Source organism: Haemaphysalis longicornis, unplaced genomic scaffold (genome assembly GCF_048455015.1).
Source record: "Haemaphysalis longicornis isolate Haplotype H1 unplaced genomic scaffold, Haemaphysalis longicornis Haplotype H1 scaffold_10, whole genome shotgun sequence".
Classification (NCBI taxonomy): Eukaryota; Metazoa; Arthropoda; class Arachnida; order Ixodida; family Ixodidae; genus Haemaphysalis; species Haemaphysalis longicornis.
The window spans coordinates 60042113-60068486 of NW_027526204.1; the positions used below are offsets into that span (position 1 = coordinate 60042113).

At 46.9% G+C, this 26374-nt stretch overlaps 1 protein-coding gene across 2 annotated transcripts in view; it reads right to left on the reverse strand.

The window, feature by feature from the left end:
- LOC144158615 (serine/threonine-protein kinase TBK1-like) overlaps nt 1-26374 on the reverse strand; it is a 63799-nt gene that overhangs the window by 19772 nt on the left and 17653 nt on the right. For both annotated transcript variants that reach the window (XM_077689627.1, XM_077689628.1), the window contains 6 exons: nt 21979-22136; nt 15130-15240; nt 14146-14325; nt 8051-8240; nt 5540-5721; nt 3979-4080 (listed from right to left, as the gene is read on the reverse strand). In XM_077689627.1, the coding sequence (XP_077545753.1) occupies nt 3979-4080; nt 5540-5721; nt 8051-8240; nt 14146-14325; nt 15130-15240; nt 21979-22136 (923 nt within the window). The remainder of the gene's footprint in view (nt 1-3978; nt 4081-5539; nt 5722-8050; nt 8241-14145; nt 14326-15129; nt 15241-21978; nt 22137-26374) is intronic.

Sequence of the window (26374 nt, forward strand, 5' to 3'; positions counted from 1 at the left end):
GGCTTCTGGAAGGCCTTGCCTTGAAATTGGAGTGCCTTTTCAGCCTTTCTCTTTCCAGAAAACATCATTTTAAGCTCCTCCGTGAAGAGTACATACCCCCCTTTGCAAACCAAACGGAGGGGAGATGGGTTTCAATGGGCTTTCAATGCAAAGTAGGTTAGTTGGTTGGCTGTATTGCACTGGACAACCTCCTTTTGCAGTGTTGTCACCATGGCAACAAGTTAAGCATTTTTTTAACTTAAATTTGAACATTTTTGGCTTTTTTTTTCATGTTTTTCTTGCCTGGCACAGCAACTTAGTACTCATAGTGCAGGTGTTCATTGCCAAAAGTTTGCATACCACAAGGTTGAAAATGAGCTACTTTGAAGCTTGGTAGAGTATTCTGCATAACTCCCAACTTCAATGCAAGAGCATATTTTTTTTACTACTTTTGACATTCAAGGCATCCAATATTTCTCGCAGCACAGCTAGTATGCCCTGAGCAATGGTATCAATAATTTCCCTAAAAAAATCACTGTTAAATGCTGCCACAGTAACGTACATTTTTAACGCAGAGAGCATATTTTTATTCCTATATTACTAACTCAAAACCTGTTTGCATGAAAATTACAAGTGCACGGGAAACGTTGCGCAAGAAAGGCGATATGGCTCGCGCGCATCGCAGCGCACGCTTACCGCGACATATCGAGCTTTGATTATACCTGATATGGCTGGTCAGGTCGCTTTTAAGATTAAAACTAACGTCGCAGGCATTAATTACAACTACTGGCGTTCAATCGTAACCGGTTGCCCAGTCATGTGATGCTCCAATGCGCGTCGGCTATGCCGTGCGCGCCGCAGCGTTTGACGCGTCGACCGTTTCTTTCTGAAGGCTAGCGAGCCCACAGTCAAAACACAGCAATAACTAAGCGTGTAAACATCGCAAATCCGACTAAAAGTTCACTTCACGAACCGCTATCGCAAGCGCGCACACCGCGTCACCCTCCGGGGTCTGGCGACGGTAGAGTCACGCGCACCACGAAACGTTCGATGACCTCCGCCTTTCGAGCCCCACAACTTCCCGTAATCTGGCTCGTTATCTCTGGCATTCCCATCGCGATAACGTCCGTGTTGAATACCACAGATTGAACAGAAACTCGGCCGAGCGAAGCGGCGAAAATGAACTCAATCCGCTCGCTACGCAGCTCAGGCGGCCGCCATCTTGCGTTGCGCCCGCGACATCCAATCAGGAGGGTCGCTGTTCTGTGCCCCGACCGGAGGACCAATAGCGCTTCAGCATCTATTTCTAGCTTCGTTTGTGCGTCGTTTCTTTTCTGCCGTTTGTGCGTTTGTGAATGAACGAAGATAAAAGAGACGAGCGGAACGGGAAAGACGATCGCTCGGCCGATCTAACCATATCAAAATGGCCGCGCCCGGTGGCACCGTTGCGGAGATAGAGCGCTCCGAAAATTGCCGTTTTTTCGCCCTTTTGCGTTGATAGTTTGTCACCGCGCCTGACAAAAGTATTTTTTTATGCCACTTTGCGACGCTTTTCAGCGTAAAAACTTTGCAGACGCACAGAATAGGAAACATAGAAGCCGAATATGTGGGTTTCAAAAAAACGATGTTTTGGTCACTTTTCCGAAGTTGAAAGCCGCGTCCCCCCTTAAGAGGTATAGGCTTCAAAAGCACTATGAAGGTATTAGAGTACCATTCTAACTGACCAGAATACAGGGCCGCTTTTAAAGACAACAGTCTTTTTTGGCCTACTTAATTAAACGTGAAAATTCTTGCATGTCTGTATGTCCATCTAGGCTAACTGTCTGTCCCTCTATGCAGCCACCCAGTCAAAAGTTAAATGAAATTTTGCATTAGACATTTACATATGCAAAACCTTTCCAAATTACAAATGTTGTGGCAATGGTCATGCTTCTCAACACTGTCTAGAAAAAAATACATTTGGCATATTTTAGGCAAAACATCAATACTAGATAAGTAGTGTTTAGAGCGTTCTTTTAATTAAAAATGCATGGCTGCTTGATTTTTGCAATAGGCTTAAGAAATGCTGTGGCCCAAATACACAAAAGGTGCTGCCCCACCACGATATTAGCTCTCCTGGCGACATTCTAAGAAGTCCCACAGTAACGGAATGTTCCAAGAGAATGGAGTGCGAGGAGTTGAACGTGTTAAATTTGCATTAACTGGAGGAAACCTCCACCGTGGGAGGAGTGAGACAGAAGAAGAGCTTGACAGTCGGGAGGGGGACAGATGATAGGAAGTTACATGGCAGGGGCCATGGAGTTTCATACAATAATAACTAGAGGGGAAACTGGCGCTAGTGTCAAAAGCGAACACGGCGGCGGCGCTTGCGCTTCAATGGGAATGATGGGTAGTTCTAAAACCGGATCGCGTAGGATCGAAACGGGCCTATGGCTGCACAAATGGTGTTTTTTGACAAAAAAAACTCTTATTGCCCAGTTCTACATTTACAAATTACATGGCGAACAAGAAAGTTAGTGACCAAAAACTGGTTTTGTACGAAATAAAACGGCGCATTTAAATAAAAACCAAGTGCGGAGTCGAGGAGGTTTGTAAAGCAGGTATGCCATTTTGCCGCCAACCACAGCAGGACACAGACTTCTTTAAAAACTACTTGCAAAAGTTTCGGCGCTGGTGGTTTGTAATAGGAAGAGAAAAGTTTTGTGCTAAAAAAAAAAAGAAACTGATTACCTTTGGAGAAGTTTTTTTGCCTGAATTAGTGACATTCAACAAGCTGCGTTCCTATCAGCCGCCGCTACTGCTGGTCTACGCAGTAGGAGACGGCGTTCACACGAGACGTGTGCCTGTTCCAAGCAATTCACAACCATCGTCACCTTCAACAATAAATTGCTCTTCCAAATGAGCAGTGCCGAAACTCCAATTTCGCGGACAACTTCGCCGCACACAGCGCCGTCATTTGTGCTTTCGTGCTCACTTTTCCGGCAATGAATTGATAACCCACGCAATTCACAACCCTGGTTATAAAACATTCCCCTCAGGGCAGCATCAGTGCACACGTGGCATGCAGTTCAAGGAGAAGCGTATTTTTGATCGCTTCTTCAAACAGCCTGCGCAGGCAAATGCATTCATGTAAATCCAAAACGAAAATGAAACTGCCCGCAATCTATAGCAACTTTCACAAGCCATCGAGTGCCGATCCGAATTCAGAACTACCCGTTACGCCCATTGCAGTGGATGATCGCAGCGCCAGATTCCTCTCTAGTTGTTATCGTATGAAACTCTATGGCAGGGGCGGCAGAGAACTGTCACCTTTCAGAGACATTTGCAGCAAAGTGAGCAGATACGCGGCCAATTTTCTTTCTTGCTCACAATCCACTGGGAACCGAGAAAAACTAATTGTGGCTCCTTGAAACACCGTTAAATTATTACACAATTTATTATTACTATTATTACCATTCAGTTATTATGCAGTTCGGTTAGCGCCGGTGAAGTGTAAGCCAGGTGTAATAGTAAACATACTTGCTTCAAGCAATGAAAATCTTGTTTGTAATTTACCCCTCTGGCCTACCCAGCACTCTACAGCAGCTCAAATGCAGAACACAGGATGCACAAGATTTTGCTTGGCCGTTCCTCTCATAACACATTTTAGATCAGCCCAGCTAAAGCGTCAAGGAAAAAGTCCGGTGCTAGCTCAATCTATCTCGCTCCTACTTCATCTACTGAATAGAAAGTAAGTTCTCTGGTTTTGTATAAATTAAGAGAAAAGGCTTTGGGAAGAAACACTAGCACAGCTTAGGAAGGAGCACTCAAAGGAGACAAGCTAGGCACTAATTCTTTGCTCTCTGTTATTAGTAATTTATATAAGATCTTCAAAGCTGCTCTTCCACTTCCAAGAAATGGGTCATTTCAGAGCTACATCACTTTTTTATAAATTACATTTTGCTCCGTAACTTCCAGAAAGGGCTAAACCTGCTACGATCAGACGGGAAGGTCGCTTACCTCGTCGTGAGTAGCCTCAGCTGCTGGTCAAGCAAGCTGTTGATGGCCTTGGCTTGGCTCAACTTGGCTAGTTGCTTCTCCACTTGTTCTTCTAGAACGGAGCTATGAGAACAGAGACAGAGAGAGAAGGAGGAGAAAAACATGTTGCAGTCCTCTATCGATTCCAAAAGTCCGAATCCCCGTGGCTACAAGAGCCACGAGCATTAAATACAGTTACGCACACCGCAAAGAAACTGGGTGCACTAACTGCAGAATCTTGATGTGCGCAACCCCTCGGCAGTGATATACCAGGTATTTCAGCATGGCTCTTAATCGACGTTGCTTTGTGAATGTACAAAGAACACCATCGAATAGGTTTGTGATGCATCCCTCACTGAAAGTAGGCTTGAAATGCATGCTATGTTACTGTTTTTTTAGAGGTAGCTGTCACTGTTTTCTCAGAGGTAACTCATATTGACGCGTAAAAGTAGGTACACCAAAATGCAGCACCGTGAACACGATGAGCTGTTGCGGCCATTACAATGGTTATTTCTTCCCTTGCAGAGGACAACAAATGGGTCACTATAACATTTCCTATCCAGCAGGCAACCCTAGCTTCGCAATACTGTTCCCGACAAGATGATGTGCAAAAGTAGTACCCCTGTCACATGGCAAATCTAACGTCATTCAAAGTGAATGACATTAGCTGCTAATGACATTTGGTTTGGTGCCGTACGGGTCTACACGGCGAAAAAAATCTTATTTGATAGTGATAGCGGTGAAAATTAGCAAGCTCGCAAAATTATAGTTCAAGTGTGTCTAGAATGTTTTCATCGATAAAAGTTTTTATAAAAAAACAAAGAATTCTTTTTTTTTAATTAAAAAGAAGAAAATCACCATTTAGGTGACATAAGTAGGCATCACAAGCTGAGAAAAGCCCTCAAGAAATCTGTATCAGGGTAGCGTGCGTATTAGGGACGAGATTTCTTTTTTGTAAGTTCAGTGCAGACCGCTTATAACGTATGTTATAACGTATGGGAGCCGCAAAAAATCACCACTATAAGCAGTACCGCACCATAACGTGCATGAATCCAACCACATCACAACCTGCTTGTCAAGTCATCCTATATTTATCATCACTCCAAGGCACAGCACTTTAAAACAAAGGCGAAGTCTTCATTTCGTTTTTTTTTTTTTCACATCAGGCGCTGCTGCAGGGTCTTATCAAGCGCGGTCTTACAAACGGCGAGCACAGCAGTAACTTCGTTGTGTGTGTGTTCTGAAGGACCACATTGACTGCGGTTTTAGTGTCTATGAACAGATGCTGCGGGAAAATGTGATAACGCCAGCAGGATCTTTTTTTTAACCGACCTCGTGTTCACGATGCCAAAAGGCAGCTGCGTATCAGCGCAGTGGTAGAAATCTTCGTCTTCCCGTGGGGGCAAGTGTTCCCATGGGAACACCCGCCCCCACAACCGACCTTAAACAGAGGCACCATAGCCCGCAATAAGCCAAGGTTCCCTCACTTGGTGGCAGCAAAATGTCCCTTCCCCTTAGGCTCCCCATCGATACCCATCCGCACCTCAATGCCTGCGGTGCCCTGGCGAGCTGTCGGTGGCACCGACACAACTTGTCGAGCAGTCGCTGCATGGCGTGCGCCACGCTGCAGCAGGTCTTGGCCAGTGAGGCGTCGTGTTCCAATGTGGCCGCGGGCGACGCAAACGCCGGGAATCGCGCCGTCTGGGCTCCCGCCCCCGGCTGCACCTGGGAACCACAAAGGTAGACACCCGACACCGTCAACCAAGCTCCCCTGGGACACAGCGGGGCTCTTTGATTATCACAGTCTTGGACTTGCCACAGCCTCCCCAGGTAGCAACGATTGATTGAGCGGGGGTTAACCGTATTTACTCGCGTAATGAATGCACTCGCATAATGAACGCACCCCCAACTTTATTCGTCAAAATTAGGTTTCTTTTTTTCCCCCGGTAATGCACGCACCCCCAACTTTCCAACCCTGCAGTCTCCCAAATTGCAGTACTGTAACTTTCTCACTTCACTTTCTGCCACTGATGATGATGCTAATCCCACCTAGAGCCATCTCTCGGCGTAAAAAAAAACAAACACTCCGGCGCGGCGGCGTGGGAAAGCCCATCACGACGACGCTCAGTCGGCATATTCCACTGAGCGTCTCAGCATGGTCTCAGCCCTACTTTCTTTCACAATTGCTTTGTTACTTGCTTGCTTTTCTGCTCGACATCCACTTTCCAGTCCGGGGCGGGCTGAAATGGCGGTTACGCGGCCATTTTTAAGTTAAAGGTTGGGGAGTACGCAGTTGAGCAACCGTTCTGTCGGTAGGCATTTGGGATTGATTGATTGATTGTGGGGTTTAACGCACCGACGCAACGCAGGCGATGAGGCGCGCCGTAGTGGAGGGCTCCGGATTAATTTTGACCACCTGGGGATCTTTATCGTGCTCCGAAATCTCGTACACACCGGCGTTTTCGCTTTTTGCCTCCATCAGAAAAGCGGCTGCCGCGGCCGGAAATCAAACCCGCGACCTCGTGCTCAGCAGCGCAACGCCTTAGCCACTGAGCCACTGCGGCAGGTAGACATTTTGGAATTGACGAAGTGAAGCCTTGACAAACGAACACGAATATATTTCAACAAAACCCCGGTGTGTTTGTCAATTGTTTACGCATATATTTACTGCGAAAGGTGGGTTATTTCATGCATTATTTTGTTTCGTGGCTCATCTTCGTCACTCCAGAAAAGTTTCCGGAAAATTACCCCCCCCCCCCCCCCCCGCATAATAAACGCACCCCCAACATTTGCTTCCATTTTACAGAAAAAAAGCGCGTTCACTACGCGAGTAAATACGGTGGTAAGTTCATCGTGAAGCCCAAGTTTGCTCCAATAAACTTCATTTCTTCAAGCACCCTGCGTCATCCCTGGCTATGTAACAGTATACTCCTACAGCACAAAGTATCCTCAGGTTACCTCGGCTTATCCGTGTCCGAGATGGGCGAGAACAAGACTGTAAATCAAAGAGCCCTCCCACGTGCCGGCGAAATGCGGCCGTCATCTACTTACGTGGCGAATGAGCTTGCTAAATTCGTACGCCTCCTACAAGAATCAATCGACACAACGTTCACACAGAGAAGCCCCCATCTGAACGTGCAGAAACGTGGCGACACGTCGGGCTCTTTTTAAAGCACAACTCACAGCGCTGCTTATTCCCAGGCAGTGGCTGGACAGAAAGAACAAGCGCTCCTCCGGCCTCTGCCAATCCCAGCCCCCATCTGAAGCCCGGGAGAAGGCGTAGATGCCTGAATGCTGGAAGGTGCGCAGAAAAGGAATCCGCGTACGGAGGTTCACACTCTCTGAAGAAGGGGAAGCTGTTCTGTACCTTCCTGCAAATTTAACGCGTGAGCAGTTGGTGGGCTAGCCAAATGCCAATCCCCCCCTGAAATGCAAATTCCTTCCCCACAAGTTAGTTGCCATTAAAGAACCCGTGTTCAAAGGTTTGCACTTTTTGAAGGGAAAGTGAACACAGCTGCTCTGAACGTTCCTGCAAATTTGAAGCACGAGCAATCGGTGGGCCAGCCAAATGCCAATCCCCTCCTAAAATGCCAATTCCTTCCCCACGAGCTTGTCGCCATTAAAGAACCCGTGTTCAAAGGTTTGCACTTTTTGAAGGAAAAGTGAACACAGCTGCTCTGAACGTTCTTGCAAATTTGAAGCATGAGCAATTGGTGAGCCAGCCAAAAGCCAATCCCCTCCTAAAATGCCAATTCCTTCACCACAAGTTAGTCGCCACAAAAAAACCCGTGCTCAAAGGTTCACCTTGTTGAAGGTAAAGTGAACACAGCTGCTCTGAACGTTCCTGCAAATGTGAATGCCACTCCCCTCCTAAAATGCCAATCCCTTCCCCACAAGTTAGTCACCACAAAAGAACCAGTGTTCACAGGTTCACCTTGTTGAAGGTAAAGCGAACACAGCTGCCCTGAACGTTCCTCCAAATGTGAAGCCCAAGCAATATGCCAATCCCCTCCTAAAATGCCAATCCCTTCCCCGCAAGTTGGTTGCCGCTTGCCTGGACACGGGGACAGCCTGCATCCAAGAGCAGGTAAGGGCTGTCCAGACTGGTGGGAGGCAGCTCCTGCGTGGCCGCCGCGCTGCACGAAAGCACGCCTTCCAGGAGTCCCCCCTCAGGCAGCAGCAGCAGCTGTGAGGTGGCCGGCAGGTTCGTCTGGTGGTACACCTCTGTCTTCAGGTCGGCCAGCCTGTCTCGGAAGATTGTTGAACACACAGGATCACCGCAGGGCAAGCTGAGGCCCCTCTCATGTGCCAAATGTAATGTCATCATACGAAGCAAATCACGCTAGCCGTTAATGAGATCAGGTTAGGCCGTATGGGTCTACACGGCGAAGTAAGTGTCCTGTGATAATGACAGCAGTGATGGCTTGCAAAGTCGCAGAATTGCAAGGAAATCATGTAAATGCCTCCATGGTGTTTTCATGGTCTTCAATACCTTAAAAACTAAACAAATCGAACTTTTTTTAATAAAAAAAAAAAGTATCCTAAGCAGCATGAGTAGACATCACAAGCCGAGACAAGTCAGCAATGTATGCGTACTCGGGTAACAGCAACATGGCAGAGCTTTACGAAGTTCATCAAGGAAAGAAAGCTTAGGAGAGGCCCCGGTGACCACGGCCGCATTGGGAGAAGTGTTGAGGAAGTCACATGGTTTTCTCACTCATCAGAGTTCACTGGCAACTACATCCTAGCAACAGTGTCAAAGGCCACAGGGTTCGTACAGGCTTGAAAAGCAAAAATCCAAGGGTTTTCAAGGACTTTCAAGGACCAGAAAACACATTTTCAAGGTCCCCATCTTATGTTTTATCTGGGATTGTTTATAACTTTTCCAACACAATGCAAAAGTTTTTTATTGCACAATACGTAACCACATTAGTGCACATTTAGATAGGTGCTAACGGGTTCGTGAATGCTCCCCCAGCTTTATTTTTTATTTTATGGTTGGTATTTAGAGGTTTTTGTTTTTTCTTCGTGTTTTTCTGAGGCTGTGTGATTTCAAAACTTAGTTAATGTTGCCTGCATCTCCTGCTTTGTCAGCAAGAGTATCAGCTGAAATTAAATCAGCAAGTGTTGCTGCAAGGCAGGACGAACTATGTCCACGTCCACCATTTGGACGTAAGAGCAAACGCAGATGGAGCGTATGAGGCACAGCACACATGCAACGAGCGAGCGTCCACCGACTAGATGGAAGATGCAAGATAGAGAACAGAAGCCGGCTTTCACTGGATTGTATCGTGACATGGATTCTATTGAGGAGTGCTGCTCCCAATGTTGCCTCGTAATAATGAGAATCCACCAAACTCGCAATTTCACGCAATACACTGAAACTTGATTGTTACAATGTTTCTTTACATTTGTTAACACCTAAAATCCACAACAAACACTTTAGATTCTTGTGAAAAGACAGGGCCATTGGTTCTCTCCAGAAAAATCAAGGGTTTTAAAGGACCATTTAAAAATTACAGGACTTTCCAGGCCCTGAAATTGACACTTCTAAATTTAAGGGTTTTCAAGGTTTTCAAGGACCTGTGCGAACCCTGGGCCAGCTCACCGCAGCCCTAGTGACTGTGCGGCCCAAGCCAGTAGCCAACGGTCGGCAGGTGATGACAAAGCAGACGACAGCGATCGTGGAGAGGTAGGCCGCTGCCTCAAATGGCAGAGTACAGGGGTGGAAGCAGGGTCTAGCCTTTTGGAGCAGGCACAGGAGCAGCAAAACTCTTATTTTGGAGCAGCTTTGGAGCAGCAAAAATCCCATTTTGGAGCAGGTTTGGAGCAATTGCGGGGCTATTTCGGAGCACTTGTGGAGCACACTGACGGCCTTAAATAATGCGGCTGAGCGGACTTTTGTATCGACTTTTTGGTTTTTACTTTTATAATAATGAACACTATGTTACTAACGGTGGCTGCTTTTTTTTTTTTTTTTTTGGTAAAGTAGTTTCCAGCTAAAACCGTTGCGTGCAGTGCGCCGCCCCGCTGCCGCACTCGTTCGCGCGCCGCCGAGGCCCGACACGGACGTTGCCGCCGTGAAATCAGGCATCGTGAACGTGCCGTACCCGCGCAGCTCTCGCCGAGTGCGCATCGTCTCGCATCGATAGGCCTCAAAACGAAGACGGGCGCCGTACAATATGATGCCGTATTTGCAGCAAGCTGGCGCCGCCACGTCGACCGAGACGGCAGGCATCATAGGCAGGCAAAGGCAGGCAGCGAAAGAAGATGGCGATTTCACGACGCCTCATTTCGTGGTAGACGCGAAGGCGAAAGCAGGCACGGCATCCCATCAAGACGCCCGCTTTCGCGGTCAAGTCGGGCCTCGTCGGCGCGCGCGAACGAGTACGGCGGCTGTGTGGCGCGGTGCACGCAACTGTTTTAGCTCCCCACCACTTCTTTCATTAAAGCAGCGCGAAAAATTCGGCTTCAAATGAACTTCTGATGCAAATGGCCGTTATTAACAGCGGAGCTGTTGTTACTCGCCGTAAGTCACTGGCCAAAGAAACTTCTGATGCAAAAGGGCCGTTATTAACAGTGCAGCTATTGTTACTGGCCGGGGAAGTGGCCGCGATCCGAGAGGCACGGCGTGCTACTGAAAATAACTGTGTTCGTCAATGCTCGCGTGAAACAGCTTCGCGATTCACGTCTTTCGCGCGAGTGCAAGCTTGCCTACATTTGTTTTTAAAAAAAGTTCATGCAGGTCCCGAAAAAGTAGATGTCAATCACCACAGTAACTGCGTACTCGCACAATAATAATAAAAAAAAACTACAGATGCGAAGGATGTGCGAAGGGGTCGTTCGTCTTACTTCTAGCAGCTGCAAATTCCAGAGGCCATGCCTCAAGTTATAACACTAGATAACTGTTCAAAGTACTTTTACTCATGCTGGTGACAGCCTTACGGGAAAGCCACGGCGATAACAACGTTGCGATAAACTCCACGAGGGAACGGCATGGCCATCATAAAACCTGGGAACTTGGCGCCCCCGCAGTGAACGGGCTGCTGCAATGGGTTTCGGGGCGATAGAGCAGGCACAGTAGGTTATATAGGAGGCTATGGTGCACCCATGGGTACAGTGTACTAGAAGGGTACACCATACTGACCATACCATGGGTGCACCGAACTGCCGTGGGTATGGATGCGGCATGGATGCGGCTGCTCCTATTGTGTAGCCAGAGCTCAGTGTTGCCCGGACGACAACAAGACTCGGCTAAATTTGGCGTTGTATGCTTTCAATGGACAATAATCGCGCAAATTGCCGTTTCTGCGCAACTTGGCGCAGCAGGGCAAATTGGCGCACAATGGCGCAATTGGCGCAGCAGTTCCACCCCTGAGAGTAGTTTCACAACATGTGACATCAAGGCCTCTCAAGATTTTTTTTTTTTCCTCCACAACAAAGGTGGAGTTTGACTTCTTTTCTTTGTAAAGCAACATTAGAAAGGTCACAAAACTTCTTTTTTTATTGATCAACCGATTTGTATATAACTTGCATGGTTTATGTATTTCAACACGCTGATTCTAAATGTGGTATCGTCTTCGTCCTGAAACATGCACTTATCAAGATATAAGCAAATTAATATTATTTGTTTGGACGTGAGTTATTTACTAACCAGTAGGAAGTATAAAGAAAATTGACACATAGAAATAATTTAGAGTGATCAGAGAGTGCAAAAATGAAGAATAAATGCTCTAGGTCAATTTGAACCAGAGTTACAGCAAGTAAAACTTACAGCAAGTAAAGCAAGTAAGTACAGCAAGTGAGAACCCGCTCGTTCGATCAAAAATAATTACTTTTCTCATTTTTTTTAGAATAGTAATTATGCCTACTTTAGCCTGATTGCATTCTCCAAAAGTGGTTATCTTATATAAAAAAAATTACAGCAATAGCACCAGTAGTGCCACATTTATCAACCCTCCAAAATCGCACCACCAAGAAAATTACAGTTTCGAAAAAACGAAAAAAAAATTTCAGAAGTTCACACCCACAACTGGCATACCAAAATGATCCTGTGTGATCATGGAGCGCAATAAAACAAAAATAAATGTTCTCCACCAACCTGAACAAAAGTTATTGCATTTTACATTCGAAATGGAAGGCCCGGTTTGGCCTTTCAGACAAATCTTGTTTTTTTTTTCTGGAGTTTATTGTAAAGCTAACAACTTTACCTTGGTCATGTTGCACTTGTAGTGACAAACTCTCACGAAAAAGAAGTAGCAGGGCAAGAGCTTTTTGAACTTCCAGAACTGCTGCAACATGAAAATCTGGTCCTGTGAGAAACACAGCCCTACAACATATTTTACCAAAGAAAACAAACATGAAACTTTAGAAGTATGACTAAAACCCAAAGGTGCATAGACTGTGTGCATCCTGTCATGGGACTGTGAGGCTCACAGTCTCAAAAAAAAAAAAAGAAAGACTTACGAAAAGTTTACCAAGTGTGACTAAAACACTCCAGGAGCCTATTCGGCGTGCAACCCGTCACGTAACGTTCTCCTCACGATGTTGGCAAGCCCAGGAGAAGCTGCCCACTTCTTAGCAGAACACATGCTGCGACGCAAGTTCTTTTTTTTGTGCCTTCTGGGAATCTGTGACCGTAACCACCTCTAACCAATTCCACACGTCCACCGCATGTCTTGCAACGCAAGGCGTCAAAGAACGTGTTTAGAATGTCTGTGTTCATAATTCCATATGAAGACGCACTGTCTATGGCTAACGTCATAGACAGCGCCTTTCACAGAGCTGACACCAGTCAGCTCTGTGAAAGGCGCTGTCTTTCATGTAGTCGCCGGCGTGGAATCCAGCCCATCAAGCGCAGCTTCCGGAGCACCGGGCAGCTGAAGGTGGCCGTAAATTTTCAAATTTAATTTTTTCAATATTTTGAAAATGCAATATTGCATTTTTAGATCGCTAGAACTCAACAGATATTTCCCACATTTTAATGAAACTTGGCGTATAGGTAAGGAAAGTGCTAGGAACCCAAAAATGGGGAGACTGAAAATTTGACTTTTGAGCCAATTTTACGAGTCTAAGAGCCGTGTCCCCCCTTTAATAAAGAGAAAATAATGATTTGCTGATAGTTTTTATACAAACATAGAATATTTCAAACGTGACACATTCTATGCTGCACGTGTGAAAAGTAAAACTTTCAGTTGAAGTCTAGCAAGCATCCTTTCTGCAGCTTTCTTTATCCTCCTTGTGTAGTTTTTCCTAGTGAAACATTCAAGTCATAGCCAACTAGCCCAACTCTTCACCTTAATTAACGGGAAGGTCGGTCTTAATTTAGAAAGTGTTTTTTTTTTGTTATTTTTAGTGTCAGCTAGATAAAAATTGGCAGTCTTGAGCAGTTTCTCACGCTGATTTCAACTATGTAATTGGTTTTAACATACCTTTAACACAGCTGCATTTGTTCAAGAAATACAGCACTTTGAAATTTATTTATTGAGGCATTCCTTCAGGGGGTCTGGAGCAATTTCGCTTTACCAGACTGAATGCTGATTTATATGGACATAACGCCAAAGGTCTGCTCTGCAAGGCTATGCTATTTTTATTTATTTCAAGGACTTTTGCAAAGCATGAAAGAGGTAAACATTTAATATCAACAATTCGTATAGAATTATCTCATCTTCAGTAATTTTTGCAAATAGGTGAACTATAGAGTAATAAAAATAACAGCACCTGCTAGACTTACTAACTCAATACAAATGCAATGATGCCAGTCTTGTCATCCTAGCCCAACAGCAACATTATCTTAGAACCCCCGTAAGGCAGTGCATGATCTTGCAAAAAAAAAAAAAAAAAAAGAAACTGAGAAAAATGCATTCAAAGTTTCAGATCATGGTAACTTCTTTTACGGCATAACTACAGTAATATAATTAGCCTCACTTTGTAGCTCTCTTCTTCATGAGGAAGAGCACGACAAGTTTGTGACTGTAATGCTAAGATAACTCTGGAATGACTGACCTAAATTTACCCGAATACTTTACAAAGTGTAAAGGAAAATCAAATTTTCTACTGTAAAGAGCAATGTCTCCCCTTAATGTGAAGAACTGGTCTTGCGCACAACTTCCACCAGTGCTGCCAGCAACAAAACGATGCCCGACTCACGTGGCTTGTGCGGGCAGGTAGGCGTGTATCTCGCGGCCCTCGTTGAGGTACAGCACGTGCACCAGGCGGCAGCGGAGCACCTCGGTCACCGACTCGAAGAACTGCTCGAAGGTCCACATCTTGGAGTCGTCGCACTCCAGAAGGCCCGCCAACAGGGGCACCACCTTCTCGCGCAGGCCCCTGCAAGACATTCGCCGGAACAATGTACACCCAAACCTCGTTATATCGAAATAATGGATTCCCCTTGAAATCTCCATGAAGAAGCAAGCATTTTAAACCTCATTGTAACGAAGTAAAATGGACCTGTCAATGGATATAACGAACTAATATTAATATCCCTCCAGCCAAACAAAGAACCTGACCACGGTGCCTGAAGTATTTCGCGGAGTTCGACGCCCGTCGGCGCGGCTGTTTTAAAATTTCCGCGTCGACCTCGCGGCCAAGCGGCGATGCTATTATTGCTGATGTCAGCAGACAAAGCGACGCAAGTGATGACGAAGACGTCGGGGTCTCCAATGCCACACATTCAACGTGCCAATATCGTCCGAGGAACTTGACACAGTTGACTTCCTACGTCATTGCTTCGGCGCCCATAGCCACGGCGAAAACGGCACCAGCGCGGTGGCCACCACTGAAAAGGAAGTCTTTCACCTGAGATGTCCGAAACAAATGAGCATCGCATGCTTTTTACCAGCTATAGCTAGCGGGCAATAAAATAGGAAGTGTGCGCATCGAGCAAGCGAAACGTATCTGTTCTGTTCGATTTCCGTCGCATGCATGGTCGCGTAGCGGTACAATGGGCCGCGATGCGGTTTCCTTCTTTGCATGCTTATCGTTGTGCACCTAACTGGGCATACATTGCGGTAAACTCTTACAATGGATATAACGAAATAATTACGAGTCCCCTTCCACTTCATTATGGCGAGGTTTGAGTGTACCCCGCTCCCCCCTCCGAGCGAAGCATGCAGGTGCAGCCCCACTCACAGGGAGAGGAGGCAGGTGCGGGGCAGCTCGCGGCTCCACTCAATGGGGCCGTTCTCCGTGTGCTGCACGCCCGAGATCACCCCGGACTCCTTCTTGGACGTGATGCAGAACCTGGGGAAGAGGAAACGAGCAGCTCTCACCACCACTGGGCAAAGGCTCTCTTTCACATAATCATCATCATCACTACAGCTATGGCGTGCGTCGTCGTCGTAATCTAGACAGCTGGTTCTTTGGAGAGAGAAATTCTGTTGAAATGAAACAACGCAGAAAAGTCGGCCTGATGGTATTAGTTCTGGCCAGCTGGAAAGGGAAGAGAGAGCATGGATAGAGGATGACAGAGATGAGATGGCGGAGAAATGGAAGATGAAGGAATGGCTACATACAAACTTTGACACGCAGGAATTTCGTGTCCACTTAGGTATTTGCTCTAAGCAGCTTCTGCTTAGTTCTGCTAGCTTATCCTTCCCGCCCCATGACTAAGGCAAACCAATCACAACAGCAGCAGTTGAGATGGACATTTAAACACGTTAGTTCGTAGTTGCCAAGCAAAACAAAACTAGCAGTAACTTGGATGTGCTTGAAAGTAGGCAAAAGCAAGTGTCATCCAACACAAAACAAGAGGCATGGTCAAGACCATAGGTCGGCGTACTCACTCGTGAGTACACTCATTTGTACTCATTTGTACTCAAACTCACGAGTGAGTACGATGATGAGTGATCACACACCCAGAAAAAAACAGTGAGTATGATGACGAGTGAGTACAGGGGTAAGTCCACTACTCATGAGTAAAGTACTCATGAGTACACTACTCATGAGTATGAGTACTCATGAGTACAGTATTCATGAGTATGAGTACTCATGAGTTTGAGTACTAATGAATATCAGTACTCATGCGTACACAGTACTCATGAGTACACAGCACTCGTGAGTACACAGCACTCATGAGTACAATACTCGTGATTACTGTTTTTGCGAGTGCTTGCACTCTTGAGCATATGCACTCCTGAGTACCGTAGTGCAAACAGTAGTGCAAACAAGAAAACGGACGACAAAAGCTGCCACCCGAAGACACACAGAAAAACGCAGTTTACGGCCACGCTGCACCGACAACCCCCGAGCTCCCCTGAGCCCGACCCGGCCTGAGAACAAGAGGAGACGCCAGACGCAACGCGAGTGCTTACATTCCGTTTCGCTTTCTCACATGTATTTGCCTTCGCGCAGTAAGTCGCTCAACGACAGTGCACCGCGTCAGACGTTTTCTTCCTCTGTCCTGATTTATATGTAACCTGTGTTTTTTTAATCAATTAAACAATTTATTTTTTCTCCTTAGTCTTTTATTCGAGCTACGACCTAGCTAACAGTGCAGATAAGTTGATTATTCGTGAGTAATACAAATTGAGTACTCATGAGTGCAGAATGAGTAGTACTCATGAGTGCAGAATAAGTAGTACTCATGAGTGAAAAATGAGTAGTACTCATGAGTAGTACTCACGAGCAGTAGTACTCATTGAGTACTCATGAGTACAGATTGAGTACTCATGAGTACAGAGTGAGTACTCATGAGTACAGATTGAGTACGAATACTCGTGAGGACAAATGAGTTTGAGTACAAGTGAGTACGATTACAAATGAGTATTTGATGAGTGAGTACGAGTGATTTTGTAAACAGACGAAGTTTTTGAGTCTGAGTTTGATTGAGTACAGCGTGAATGAAAAAAATTGTGATTGAGTTTGAGTGAGTTTTTTCTGTTTTGCCGACCTATGGTCAAGACACAGACGGGACACATGCAGTACTAGACAGGAGGACACAGACAGGACATCTGTCCCACACTCATCACACGCTACCTCCCCATGCGTCCCACACTAACAGTGTGTATTGCACTACTATGTCACTATGTCTGCACTGTTTCCAATGTCTCCATAGAGTGAAACTCTATGCGCGCACTGCGAAACACATCAGAGCCAATGCGCATGGCCCAGCATTGCCTAACAGTGGGTGGTGCTTGCTCTGATGGACACCTACTAGTTCTAGATGCAAAGCATCTCTTGCTTGGGGCTATGTCCGGCGTCCGTCCGTTGTCCGCACCTCTCCCCCTACACTATAAAAAAAAGAAATAGTTAGCGGCGCCCGGTTTCGATCCCACGACTCTCTGGCCACAATGGGAGGTACGCGGTGCTCTTCCCACTACGCTACAAAACCGGGACAGGAGCAAGTGCTACGAATGCGCCTTATGTCCTTGACTCATTCAAACTACGTCAAGAAGCTGATACAACGAAGGCACGCGAAGCTGAATGTCAAGGGAAACGACGAACAGAAAACTTTAGAGGAGGATGTTGAATTTCCCGTGGGAAAGCTGTGGCGGGAAGCGCCACACGCCTTGCAGCTCAACGTGCCCCGACCTCAGCGCCTCTGATGATGATTGTGGCAGGATTCCCCTAGGGACTGGCGAACCAAAGAATCCATCACGAGATGGCTTTGCGTTCAACCACTGTCGTCATTTTCCCGTAGGGGAACCGCTGCAGACGAACAAGGAGAAGAAGATAAAGCTGCGAAGAGGAGGGCGTGTACGTTGCTCTCGCCCCATCGGCAGCGCTTCTGATGATGGTTTTGGCAGGATGCCCCTACGGATTGGCCAACCAAAGAATCCATCACGAGATAGCGAGATGACAACCACCGTCGTCATCTTCCCGTAGCGCAACCGCTGAAGAAGAAAAAGGAGAAGACAAAGCTGTGAAGAGGAGGGCGTGTACGTTGCTCTCAGCTGGTGCACCAACGTCAACAACCTTTAACTCACCAACGCTCCGATGCGAAGCATCTCTTGCTCGGGGGTATGTGACTTGTACGTGCCCCGTCTGCAGCGCCTCTGATGATGATTGTGGCAGGATGCCCCTAGGGATTGGCCAACGAAAGAATACATCACAAGATAGCTTCGCGTTCAACCACCGTCGTCATCTTCCCGTAGGGCAACCGCTGAAGAAGAAGAAGGAGAAGAAGACAAATCTGCGAAGAGGAGGGCGTGTACGTTGCTCTCAGCCGGTGCACCAACGTCAACAACCTTTACCTCACCAACGCTGACGGAGACTACCGATTCTGCCACAGAGACGACAACATCGACAAGAACATGATGGACGAGTTTCGGTGCCTCGAGAACCACCGCCTATACTCACCGTCACACAACAGTACTTGCGTGCCTTTGCCGCCGGTGTGGACCTAGACACGGAATTCCCTCTGGCGCTACTAAACACCAGATCACTCAACATAACCGCAACACAAGGGAACCACACGGAACCGCCACGATGCTTCGCATCCCCATCAGGGTTCCCCACTGGACGATGGTGTACTTTTTTCGTAAGTTCTTAGTCCACTGCGATGCACATGCTATGGAACGCCTTGCAGCGAGTGGCAAGGCCCAGTCAATCCACCATAGTGGGTGTGTTGTCAGGAACATGCAATTATTTTAATGCCAAGCCTAACTACAAGCGTATGAAGCCTAACTACGTCACATTCGTCATACATTAAGCTGCATGCACCAGTTGTCGACATTTTCTAAGCCGAAGGCGGCAACAAATTAACTAGGTGCATTCACTTTAGTCAGCTAAGACCAAGGAACCAGCATTCGGGTTTCATGCTCAACTCAAATTTCAGAGCCCCTGGTTCCCATCACCGTTCAGTTCGATGAGTACTTCCCTCAATATATATCTCTCTAACTCAATCACTTTACTTTCATTATCTTTGTCCTATATAGACCCCTTCCAGATGTAAATTTTTAGGTGCCTTGAACAACTTAGAGAACTACAAGTGCTGATGGCGCCATTCTCTAAAACTGCACTTTTTTTTTGCAAACTATGAGTTGCCCATGTATGCCCCCAGGGGCATAGCCGGGGGGGTGCGGGGGGGGTTCAGTATTATAACCCCCCTCCCCCACTCCCAAAAATTTTTCTGAGTGCTGCATTCCCTCCCTCTTGTTAAGGTTTTTTTCCTCCTATGCTATGTACACACCACACTGATAAATTGCAATAAAAAATGGCAGCATCTCCACTCCGTGGATGATGGCGAGGGGTGCGGAGTACATAGTTGAGTTGAGAGCGCAACATCCAAGTTGCACCCCGAGTGACATCCGATTTGCGCCCTGACCATCATTCGATTTGAGCCGTGAGTTGCACCTTCATTATTCCCTAGATCGCTTGATGGTGGTGTACGCACAGATGGATGTGGACGGACATTGGGAGGTCCTAATGTACTCCACACCGTTACGGGCGAGGGAGTAAGCCGTTTGACTCTCGGGCACTAACTCATGGTCGTAGCCCAGTGGGTGAGACGGCTGACACTAACTCTGTCTGGTCTACCAGACACAGGCTCGAATCCTGCCGGCACCTGCATGATTTTTTGCAATTGTAAATGCTATGCGCACGGACGCGGACGGACATTGTGCGGTCCTAAGGTACTCCGCACCTAAAAAAACGAAAAATGGAAAGAGCGCTGGTTTCTTGACAAAAATGGTCCCTCAGAGCCCTGTGTGCACCCGTCCGTATTTTTAGTAGATATTACAGCAAACAATACAACCAGCCCTGTGGCTTTATTAAAGCAGAAAAATGGTTAAAGGGGCACTGACAAAAAATTCTGCATCTCATTTTTTTTGTTGCGATAAGTAGCTAGTGACCTACTTATAACCTGTATAAACCTCATTTGCTTCAGCGTGCGACGGTTGTTTAATTAGAAGCATTTTCAATGCGGCCAGTCGCAGTTTCGATTTCAGCGAGTGCCGCGAAACGGTGGATTTTGAGTGAACAAAGCTGACCACGTGACCGTCGGAGGGATATCACAGAGCAGAGCCGCCGCAGCACCGTCGAATCCGCATCAACGGCAGTTTCTGCGAATGCCCCCACGTACTGATCTCGTGAAGCGCTTAATTAAAAAGCGACCGTGGATGTGACGCAGGCGCTGCGAGTGCAAATGCTACCGCGGCTAAAGAACGACGCGCGACGCTCGAGACGGTGGGTGGCAAGACGTACGCTGGGAGCAGCCGGCCGGTCTGCCTACAGGTCCGCCTACAGATGTGTTCGGCTTAGCACTGCGGCGGATATTCGAGTGCCGCTCTCGTAAGCGGTGCAGATGACAATTTTTAATGCAACCCACCATCGCATCATTAACTCCTTTCTCATGTAAGCCACCATGGTCGGGACTTGGGGACAATTTCGTGCAGCGGTAACAAGCTATCACTCGAGCTACCTGCGCCGGCCTGGGCCACTTCGCGGCTGTGGCCGCCGCTTGCACAGCGACCGTTCGGCTAGCTCAGTGGGCTTTTCGTGCCTATGGCGCGTTTTCGCGTCCAATGGTAATAAACAGTAATAGAAACAGAGTGCCTGGAATCGCTGTAGAACTTTGGTCATGGCCAGCTGCCCGATGAGCTGACGAAATCACGGCGCCTCCGCCGCCAACGATCGGGTCGTTCGTTCTCGAGAGCAGAAGCTCCGCCCTCCGGCCTTCCGATTGGAGCGGCGAGCCGGGCGAGCCGGCGAAAAGAGCCGGCAGTGCGGAAGCGGCAAACACAAACTCGTGACGTGTTTGTATGTTGTTTATTTACCCAATATCCTCGGGATGTCGATTGCGCGTTGTCCTCTGCTGGTTGCTCGGTTGCGTTTCGCACACTTTAAAATTGATTTTAAATATGCTCTAGGCTGTATTCGCCGCTGATATTTTGCAGATGATGTATATGTGTTCCCACCAATCCATCTCCGAAGTTATCTCGCCTTCAAAATTTTGTGTCAGTGCCCCTTTAAGATATTGCTAGGGTGAGGTTCTCTTTCTTTTTATTTTTTGTACTGGTGGTGTATAACACCCCCCAAAAAAATATTTCTGGCTATGCCAGAGCATGGCACTGATGCACCTTCCTACATTTTTAATTCGTATATCAGCCAACCTTTTCTAAGTGCAACTAACACTACTGTTTAATAATTGAAAAGCTCTCCCTTACACAGCACAGCTCTGGCTGAAGAAAAAAGAGAGAAAGGAACACGCACATGAGCTACTTATTGCCACTAGCTATTAAAGCATCCCGCACCATCTATACATTTAAAAAATATTTGTGGGCACTCTTATTCAAACCCGAATAATTAAACTTGCTAGTATAACGTCATGATTTTTTTTTTCCTCTGTGTACTGTTAAGTGACGTGCTTCTTGCTTACGAAGATCTTGCATGTATGCCGCAATTTGTGCTGCTTATATAATTTTGCTTTTCGTTCTCAGCACTGCATGTTTTGTTAACTTGTACTTTTCTTGTTTCTCTGTGCCGGTATATACAGTATGCGATATGTATTTAAGTGTCTGAGAAAGCTGTACAGCTTTCCTGTGTAGCTGTACAGCCGCATTGAGGTGGATTTCAATCTTTCCTCCGTAGAGACTTACTCCACCCTGGGGATTTCCTCTAAATATGACCGATTAACACCTGTCCTTCACTTGATCAATTTGCTCTCGCGCTACAAACAGCTAACCTCCCGGTTAGCTCAGTTGGTAAAGCGATGGCTCTGGTTAAGCAGTGGTCCCGGGTTCGAATCCGGGACCAGGACGAATTTTTCAACTGCGAAGTCTGAGAAAGCTGTACAGCTTTCCTTTGTAGCTGTACGGCCGCATTGAGGTGGAAGTCAAACTTGCTTTCGCATGTATTTAATAGATATATGTCTTCTGATAACCTATGATTCTGCTTGTGTAAGAAGAACAGGAGGTCCCCCGTCAGTCTCCGACCCTGAGGCCTCCTTCAGTAGCCTTGCACAGCAGACATTTTTGTCTAACACAAAATTGAAAATAAGCAAATTCAGAAGGAAAGCCCTGTCCCCCCCGACAGACTCACATGGTGTCCTTGTTGCGGCGCCCCCCGTAGGGCCGGAAGGGCAGGGCCCCCGTGGCCACGTGGTACAGGGTGACCCCGATGCTCCACAGGTCCACCGTCGCCCCAAACGACTTGCCCGCGCTCTTCTTCAGCACCGCCCGCTCGTACATGTCCGGGTGCTGCCATGGGCAAGGAGAGAGGGAAAGGGGGGCAACACATCTTTCACTACGCAACGGACATGCGGCATTTGAGCTAAGATGCAGTACCATAACTGGGTTCGTCAAAAAGACCGCTCTGTCCCGATGACTGTGATGCCACTTTTGTCGCAGACTTTAACCAAATAATGGAGCTGTAAGACACTAGCCTTGAAGACCGAAAATTTGCAAAAAAAAAAATCAACTTTCTTTATTAATTTTATTTGCAGTGTACAGGTCCCAAAGAATGTACCTGCAAAATTTTATAGCTGTACCATAAGTATTTACAGCGCTGTCACCTTTTTAAGTTCACCAAATTGACCATTTTCACTTATGTTTCCAATCTTCGTGCCTTGTTTTCTCAGGACCAACTTTTTTCCTGTGAGGTCAACTGTCGGGTACAATATCTTGGGATGCACTGGTCAGATTTGTACAAGTTTTGCTGCATTTGAAAGCTTTTGAACAGCACAGTGCAATAAAACCACAAAGATGTAGAAATTGTCATTGCTACCACAATTTCTTATATAGGTCGTTTTACGAAAACTTTGGTAATTGATTACTTGACATTTAATAAGCTTTCAGCAATTGTAAAAAAACCCGCCCGCATCTTTCCACGGGGGGAACTCGAGTAAATGCGTCGCAAAGTGGTGGGGGTATCGCGTGAATGTTGCATAATTGGGTATGGTTTGGGAATGCTTAATTGTTATTCGTCTTTAATATTCTTATTTATTGAATGAAGGAGAAGCGAAGGCAAGGAGTGTAAAGTTAATGTCTGTCTTTATTGCTTGGTGCCATCAAGCAAAGTGTCAAGTCAAGCGAAAGCCAAGCAAAGACGCCCTTGACTGAATTCCGAACGCGCGCTCCGCCGCTTATATACACACCGCCCGCGTTCGAGGGAGAGGAGTACGGAGGAGAGACGCGCATGCGCACACTTCCGTACACAAGCGCGCGAACTTTCCACGCACCCACCACGCCGTTATCACGTGTACACGCCCTGCCGCCGTTACTGTTGAGCGCGACGCAGCGCACAGGTAGCTACGACGCATGCGCGCACCGACGCGCTCCCCCCGCACCGCCGCAGCTGTTGTTGAGAGCGACGGAGCGCAACGGGTACACGCGCTCCTCCCGCACCGCCGCACCTGCTGTTGAGAGCGAGGAGGGTACGGGGGAGAGACGCGCACCTGCGCCTCGACGCGACGCGCATGCGCAGTGAGCGTGTGGACTGCGCCGACAACATCGACGAGTGACATCGCGAGCCTAAGAAATGCTCCGCATTTAAAACACTGCTAAAAATACTGCAGTGATATACTTGCATTCCCTGGTCCTTCTAGAGCACAAAGGGATAAAGAGTATAAGAGTATTTCATAGATAAATAATGAAAAAGCGTGCCTGAAATGGAACGGCATGACATGTTGCTCAACTATCAACATGCACCACACAGACAAAAAACTGACTGCATATTGGAGTTCAGAATGTGAAAATACACTTTATGTGTAAATCTCAAGCACATAGGCTAAAAAATAACAGAAATGTCCTCAAGACCAGTGTCCCCCCTCAACTCTTTCGGGACCGCTCCATGGGCCATCGATCACATATGATCGATGGTTTCACGAGCCTGCAGAATACAAATTTTCGCTCGATGGAACACCTAGCGACATCTAGGAGATAGTTTGAAAACTATAGTTTTCTTTTTTGTGAAGTTTCTTTTTTTATCGCCAGGCGGCAACGCATCAGGTATTTTATTCTGACGGGCAGTGGTTTCGAATGTAAACAAACATGGCGTCATACTCGCGTGAGCGCGATAAGAAATCCGCCTCATCTCGTCTCGCATATCTTCGCCTTCTACTGTGGATTTTAAAGATGAGAGTGGCAGTGAAGAGTCGGAATGCAGCTTTAGAGATCGGATTTCAGCTCGAGTGAGGATTCAGGTGTCGATCAGCCTGGAACATCAAATTGCGCTCAAAGGTGGGTGTTGGTTTCGGTTTCAATTGTCTCTGGAGTAGGTATGTGCCCTTGAAATATGTTCTGGCTGGTTTATATTTGTTTGCTAGGGTGTTAACTACCTATGGTGGTGATCTTCTGCCACCATCTCAGAAAGGGATCAAGTTTTCGCCGAGACGAAAGCCCGGCGTGTACGTGGGCGACGACGTAGCCATGGCCCTAGTGCCAAAGCGATCACGCACAAAACAAAAAACCAGTTACACCTAGCCGCATCAAACTTTCACGATGAAGAAACAAAGCATTGTGTTACATTTTGTATATCCTGAAATAATTTTATTCTTTTTTAATATTTTTATATTTACGCTTTTTTCTATCTTTTTTTGTAGTTTTTTTAGAAAGTTCTTACTTTAAGATTTTTTCATGGTTCTATCGTCAGTGTTGAAGTAAAACTTGGTATTGTATGTCAAAGAACATATAATTAGCTGCATTTTGGTATATGCTAAGGTAGGATGGTGCCTTTGCTTTATGTAATAAAAATTTGTAGCGAGACCTCACTTTTTCATCACTTTTTCGGGTGGTCCCGAAAGAGTTAAGGGAAACATACCAAGCATTGGCGACTCCCCGGACACTTTCGGGCGATTTCTCTCAGACACCACAGACTCTCGTCTGTGCCATTGCTGGCCACTGACCCAAGACACCACCAAGAAACATGACTGGGCGATTGGAGTGGGGCCTCTAGCTCCACTTGATTGTGTCCCTTGAACGCTAACATGCAGCTAACACCCTGACAACGTCACACAAACTCACCCAAACATCAGCTTCCGCAATAGCACTTGTTGACCACGAACCACAAGCCACCTTCTTTCCACGCGATTTGCCACAGCAACATCATCTGCCCATTAACCACAACTGCCATTTTGTCAAAACTTTCAGATGCTGTGCACTGAAGCTACACCGGGGCTACAAGGTGTAGCCCCGGTGTAGCTTCAAAGGGCTACAAGCTACAAGGGGCTACAAGCTACTAGTGGAGGGCCACAAATTACTTTTGACCAGCTCGTTATCCTCATCATGCGCCAACATCTTGACCCACGGCCGTTTTCCTTTTCCACCTCCGTCAGAAAAAATGGCCACTGCAGCCGGGATTGAACCCGTGGGCTCAGCAGCACAATGCCTTAGCCACTGAGCCACCACGGCGGATGACTGCCAAGGGCAACTGACTCCAGCTCTGGCTCCAAAGTACAAGGAGGAGGTTTCAAGCAACTAAAAGCAACAGGGCACAAAAAATGAGTCCTCCGTCTTCCTCTTTCCCTCCCTCCCTCTCAAGACTAAAGCTTTTAAAGAAGGTAGTCTTTCTTGGGCTACTTAAACGCAGAAATTCTGGTCTGTCTGTATGTCTGCCTATGACCCGATTCCGCCATTCGGCCAAAGTGAAACAGAAGCTGCGCAATAGTCTTGCATACCCACAGCCAAATCTAAACGTTGGAAGTCTGGTGGCAATCTTCCTATTTGTCAACATTGTTGAACGAGAACAAAACATTATGCCAATGTGAGGCAGAAAATCAATACATGAGTGACATTTACAGTGTTCCCTTATAAAAAAAATTCATGGGTGCTCGACTTTTTTGCGAAATGAGATACTACAGCCACTGCAGAAAATCGTCACCTGCTATTGCCCGCACCACTATAGCTCCTGGCAGCATTTTAAGAAATCAAACGGCAACAGCAACGAAAAGTTCCACTAAGTAAAATCCACGTTCCGCTTAGAGTGCATGTGGAGCAGAGCAACGTGGTTCTACAGTAGAATCTCGATGATACGATTCTGGGTGATACGAATTTCGGGATGATACGAATTTCTGAAAAGTCCCGGCAAAATTGCATTGTTTGCAATGGGAAAAATTTCGGCTGTTACGAACGGACCTGTGCGGCCCGGCGGATGATACGAACGAGCCGGCGAGGCGCCCGACTGCCGAACAAGCAAGTGACGGCTCTCTCTCCCCATTTGTCACTCTTCTTTCTCCAGAAACGGCCGGGCTGTTGTTTTCTGCTCGCGAAAACGCGCCCCGCACGCCCCATGCGCGCCGCGAAACCTCTTGCACGCTGCGCGCGCCGCCGCCCGCGCGGCAACATGGCGGTGGCTTCAGCCGCGAAGTGGCACAGCCGCTTCAGCGACTGTTTCTAGCCACTCTTTAAAATGCCGCTCAAGGCAGACACGAAGTTTCTTGTGCAGTAAAAGAGCTGATAACGTTGGCGAAAACGGTACTATAAAACACCATCCACGCCGC